General features: G+C 43.6%; 1 protein-coding gene across 2 annotated transcripts in view; it reads left to right on the top strand.

Annotated features, from left to right (window-relative positions):
* ANK3 (ankyrin 3) overlaps nucleotides 1-5,234 on the top strand; it is a 322,709-nt gene that overhangs the window by 295,450 nt on the left and 22,025 nt on the right. The window contains exons 39-40 of one of the 2 annotated variants that reach the window (XM_007458433.1): nucleotides 1-2,989; nucleotides 3,620-3,694. The exon at nucleotides 1-2,989 is cut by the window's left edge and continues 1 nt beyond it. In XM_007458433.1, the coding sequence (XP_007458495.1) occupies nucleotides 1-2,989; nucleotides 3,620-3,694 (3,064 nt within the window). The remainder of the gene's footprint in view (nucleotides 2,990-3,619; nucleotides 3,695-5,234) is intronic. The other variant, XM_007458434.1, reaches the window with a different exon arrangement.

Genomic DNA, 5,234 nt, shown 5'->3' on the forward strand with positions numbered 1-5,234 from the left:
GGGAAAGAGATAAAAACTTTACCTGTTTATGTCAGTTTTGTACAGGTGGGGAAGCAGTATGAAAAGGAGATACAACAAGGAGGTGTAAAAAAAATCATAAGTCAGGAATGTAAGACGGTACAAGAGACCAGGGGGACCTTTTATACGACTAGACAGCAAAAGCAACCCCCTTCTCCCCAAGCTAGTCCAGAAGATGATACTCTAGAGCAAGTGTCCTTTCTAGACAGCTCTGGGAAAAGCCCTTTAACGCCAGAGACGCCCAGTTCAGAGGAAGTGAGTTATGAATTTACATCTAAGACACCCGACTCGCTTATAGCTTATATACCAGGCAAACCCAGCCCAATTCCCGAGGTTTCGGAGGAATCTGAGGAGGAGGGACAGGCCAGGTCAGCCTCCTTACAGCAGACTGCAGTGGAGGAGACGGCAGCAGTCGGGCGCCACACGCCTAGCAGCGTGAGCACAGACTCTAACCAAAGACTCAGAGCTAACAGAGTTGCCTACATTGAATTTCCCCCTCCTCCACCGCTGGATGCAGACCAGATGGAGTCCGATAAGAAACATCCTTACCTCCCTGAAAGAGAGGTTGACATGATTGAAGTCAGTCTGCAAGACGAGCATGACAAGTACCGGCTGGCGGAACCGGTCATCAGGGTGCAGCCGCCTTCCCCAGTTCCTCCTGGGGCGGACATCAGTGACTCCAGCGATGACGAATCCCTTTATCAACCAGTCCCGGTCAAAAAATACACCTTCAAGTTAAAGGAGGTCGACGACGAACAAAAAGAAGTGACAAAATCCAAAGCCTCCGCTGAAAAGGCTTCCACCCAGAAAGAATCAGAAATGAATGGATCTGGAAAAGATACTGAATTTGGCCTTGGCCTTGATTCACCTCAGAATGAAACGGCCCAGAATGGGAACAACGACCAGTCCATCACAGAGTGTTCCATTGCCACCACGGCAGAGTTTTCTCACGATACAGATGCCACAGAGATCGACTCTCTGGACGGCTACGACCTGCAAGACGAAGATGACGGCTTGACAGAGAGTGATTCTAAATTCCCAAGTCAGACCCTGGAGCTGAAGAAAGATGTCTGGAACACGGAGGGCATTCTGAAGCCAGCTGATCGCTCCTTTAGCCAAAGCAAGTTGGAAGTTATCCAGGAGGAGGAGGGAAGGGTGGGGCCAGATGAAGAGAAGCCGCCTTCCAAAAGCTCTTCATCTGAAAAGACTCCCGCTAAGACTGATCAGAAGTCGGGGGCCCAGTTTTTCACACTAGAAGGCAGACATCCTGACAGATCAGTGTTTCCTGATACTTATTTCAGTTACAAAGTAGACGAAGAATTTGCCACTCCTTTTAAGACAGTAGCTACCAAAGGTCTAGATTTTGACCCCTGGTCTAATAACCGAGGGGATGATGACGTTTATGACAGTAAATCACGGGAAGATGAAACTAAGCCATTTGGTCTGGCTGTGGAAGACCGCTCTCCAGCCACCACCCCTGATACAACGCCAGCCCGAACGCCAACTGACGAAAGTACCCCTACTAGTGAGCCTAACCCCTTCCCATTTCATGAAGGAAAAATGTTTGAGATGACTCGCAGTGGTGCAATTGACATGAGCAAGAGGGATTTTGTGGAAGAGAGGCTCCAATTTTTCCAGATTGGTGAGCATACTTCTGAAGGGAAGTCAGGGGACCCGGGGGAAGGGGATAAAAGTACAGTCACTGCCATACCACAGCCACAGGCAGGGGACACCACTGTAGAAACCAATCTAGAGGGAAATGTAGAGGCACCTACAGTGGAACCTAACCCCAGCATCCCGACCAGCGGAGAGTGTCAGGAAGGCACATCCGGTAGTGGCTCCCAGGAGAAAGCAGCAGCAGCGGCCACTAACACCTCTAAACTTGACCCCAAGTTGCGCACGCCTATAAAAATGGGAATTTCTGCATCCACCATGACCTTGAAGAAAGAAGGCCCTGGAGAAGTGACAGATAAGATAGAAGCTGTGATGACCAGTGGTCAGGGATTAGAGAATGAACCTGTAACAGTGATTTCAAATACAGCCGATAGCCACATGGGCGTTAGGCCCCAAGAAAAACATGATTTTCAAAAAGATAACTTTAATAACAACAACAATTTGGATTCTTCCACTATACAGACAGATAACATTACAAGTCATGTAGTTCTGACAGAACATTCTGCACCCACTTGTACCACAGAGAAAGCTAATCCAGTGAAAAGCTCATCAGGAAAAAAGACAGGGGTACTGCAAGGACATTGTGTGAGAGAGAAACAGAAAGTTCTTGGAGAGCAGCAAAAGACAAAGGAATCGATAGGGATTAGGCGAAAATCCAAACTTCCCATAAAGGCCACTTCACCAAAAGATCTCTTCCCACCAGATCATATGCCAAACATTCATGTGAGTAAAAGGAAGCAGGTTAGTCAATCTGAGAAAACCAAAACCCTTACTGCTTCTTCACGTGTAGATGTAAAGTCCAGAATTCCAGTGAAGAATACACACAGGGAAAACACAGGTTCAGTTAGAAAACCGTGTGCTACACAAAAGCAGGGGCAGCCAGAGAGAGGCAAGGCCAAACAGCTTCCATCCAAGTTGCCAGTAAAGGTAAGATCCACCTGTGTCACCACCGTCACCACCACCACCACCACCACCACCACCACCACCACCACCACAGTTCAAGTTAGGAAAAGTCAGCTTAAGGAAGTATGTAAACACTCCATTGAATATTTTAAGGGAATTAGTGGTGAGACCTTAAAGCTTGTGGACCGCCTCTCGGAAGAAGACAAAAAGATGCAGTCCGAGTTGTCCGATGAGGAAGACAGTACCTCAAGAAACACGTCGTTGTCCGAGACTTCCCGGGGTGGCCAGCCTTCGGTTACAGCGAAGTCTGCTAGAGATAAGAAAACAGAGGCAGCACCTTTAAAATCAAAGAGTGAAAAGGCCGGCAGTGAGAAATGGAGCAGTAGGAGGACTGGTGAGAATGAAGGCAGTCAGGTCTCTCGAGCGCTCTCTGCTCACATCCTGGAGAACGAGCATAGTTTGTAAACACTTTCCAACTCGTAGACCCTAGTGCATGAACCGTTGTGATTGCCTGTGGAGTGACTTAACCGTAGTTTCTCATTCTGTCATTGTCATCTGTGCGTGCTGTCTATATACTCTTCTTTCTTCCTCTTAACCCAACGACACTGTAGACAGCTAGGGAAGCATGCTGAAGATATCGGTGTCATTCAAGATGAGCAACTTTTTTTTTTTTTTTCAGTGTGCTAATGGATATGATCCTGTCAAAGTAAAAGCACAGATGTTGAAATGCCATCGTGGTGTTTTCACCAACACGACACTTCTGTAACTACTGTAAAGTAGCTAGCTTGTCAGCATGTTGAATTCCATTACATTGAGCATCCATGTAGTCTGCCATTTGGCCTGATGCAGGTGAAAATCAAGTGAGTCATGTGAAAAGAGAAGTGTTCATGTAGGTGATTAGGACACATTTAAGTGTACAGTGTTAGCAGTAGTCTCTCTGTAAAATCTGAATACTGCTAAAAGCAATTTTCCAGTATCGTGTCTTTCTTGATGATTATTTTAATTAAGAAATTGTAAATCGTAGGTCCACAGAGTCCATGTGAACGGACAGATATCAGGATGGCAATAGTAGCCGATCACCTGGGACTTAGTTGGACAGGTAAGTGTGTATACACCTGAATGAAACAGTTTCTTAATTTGTCTTTTTCACAAGCAGTTTATTATTAAAAACAAAAAGCAATGAGTAAAAAACATTTTTATCACTTGTAATTCTATCTACCCAGAGTTAATTATAGTATCCTGTGTTTTTCAAAACTTTTCTATGCATATACCCTTAAAGAATAGAAATTTAAATCTTATTTTACCTTAAATTTAAGCACTTTCTTCACGATGCCATTTCTGGTAATATGGGATAACCTTTTACCTAACAGCAAATTTACTTTGTGGCATATAGGAACACGTAGCTAAGGCCTATGGTTTTTAAATAATCCAAAACTTTTAACTATGGTTTATGCCCTTAGATCAGCTCTCTTAGGCAATAGTTCAACTAATCCATGCCTGGGTTTCACAAATCTTGATCATTCATGAGTCACTGTCACAATTTTTATGATATACACATATTATTTGCATGCTCATTGAGCTGATACTTTTAAGCGGACTCACTTTTATGCTCAAAGATTTATTTAAAAGGAAGTCTTACGTCATTTTGCTAATGGAAAACAAGGATCATGTTCAATCACTATATAAACAAGAAAACAAAGGATGAGAGTTAAGCTTAAATTTTGAATTAAAATTGAAAAAATAGGATACAGGTGAATGAATCTATTCAATTTACAAAAATAGTTGAGCTCTGTGAAATGAATGAAACTTTTTATAATCAGGGTGTAGAAGAGGAATTTTGGGCTTGATTTCACTTCATTAAAGATGAAGGTGAGGCTCTGTGTCAGCTGGACAATACTGCTTTGTAGCGTTGATGTTAACTGGGCCCCCCAAATCCTACTTCACATGAATCAGAGAAATTTTAAGTTTTATAGGTTGAGTGTATTTTTTTTTTTAATGCACAGCCAAAACACAACAGTTAAATATAAATTAATGTTAATTATTGTCCCATTTAAAGTCATCTTGCATACTATCAGCGACATACATTCTCTACTCAGGGAAACAATTATCTAGGCTATCAAAATGGACAACAGGAAACTAGATCATGGCACAAAAGGTCATTTACATTTATTTCCTTCGAATGCCCTGAATCCCAGGCCTTCCCGAACACCCTCCGCATATTAAGGCTTCCTCTCTCCTTCCGCCCAGCCCTGCCCTCAGGCACACTGCTACTGACCTGGCCTGGTGGAGCTCTGAAGAGACAGTGGGTCTGAGTAATCCTTTGCAGACTGTTGAGAGTTAACAGTAATTCATTATGTATAAGTATTTCCGAACATAAAATTAATAATAGTATTATATTTTAACAGTGGACACTGTAATCTGAAAATATCCTGGAGCTAATGTTGATTTTGTGTATTATTTAGCCATAACTATTAGATTATTTTCTTTAAGCAAAACCAGTCCTTAGTCTGTCAGAGTAAACTCTTGGAGAATATGTGACATAAGAATAGCGAGAGGGCTTCCCTGGTGGCACAGTGGTTGAGAGTCCGCCTGCCGATGCAGGGGACGCGGGTTCGTGCCCCGGTCCGGGAGGATCCCAC

The sequence above is a fragment of the Lipotes vexillifer genome, unplaced genomic scaffold, assembly GCF_000442215.2.
Source record: "Lipotes vexillifer unplaced genomic scaffold, Lipotes_vexillifer_v1.1 scaffold1209, whole genome shotgun sequence".
Classification (NCBI taxonomy): domain Eukaryota; kingdom Metazoa; phylum Chordata; class Mammalia; order Artiodactyla; family Lipotidae; genus Lipotes; species Lipotes vexillifer.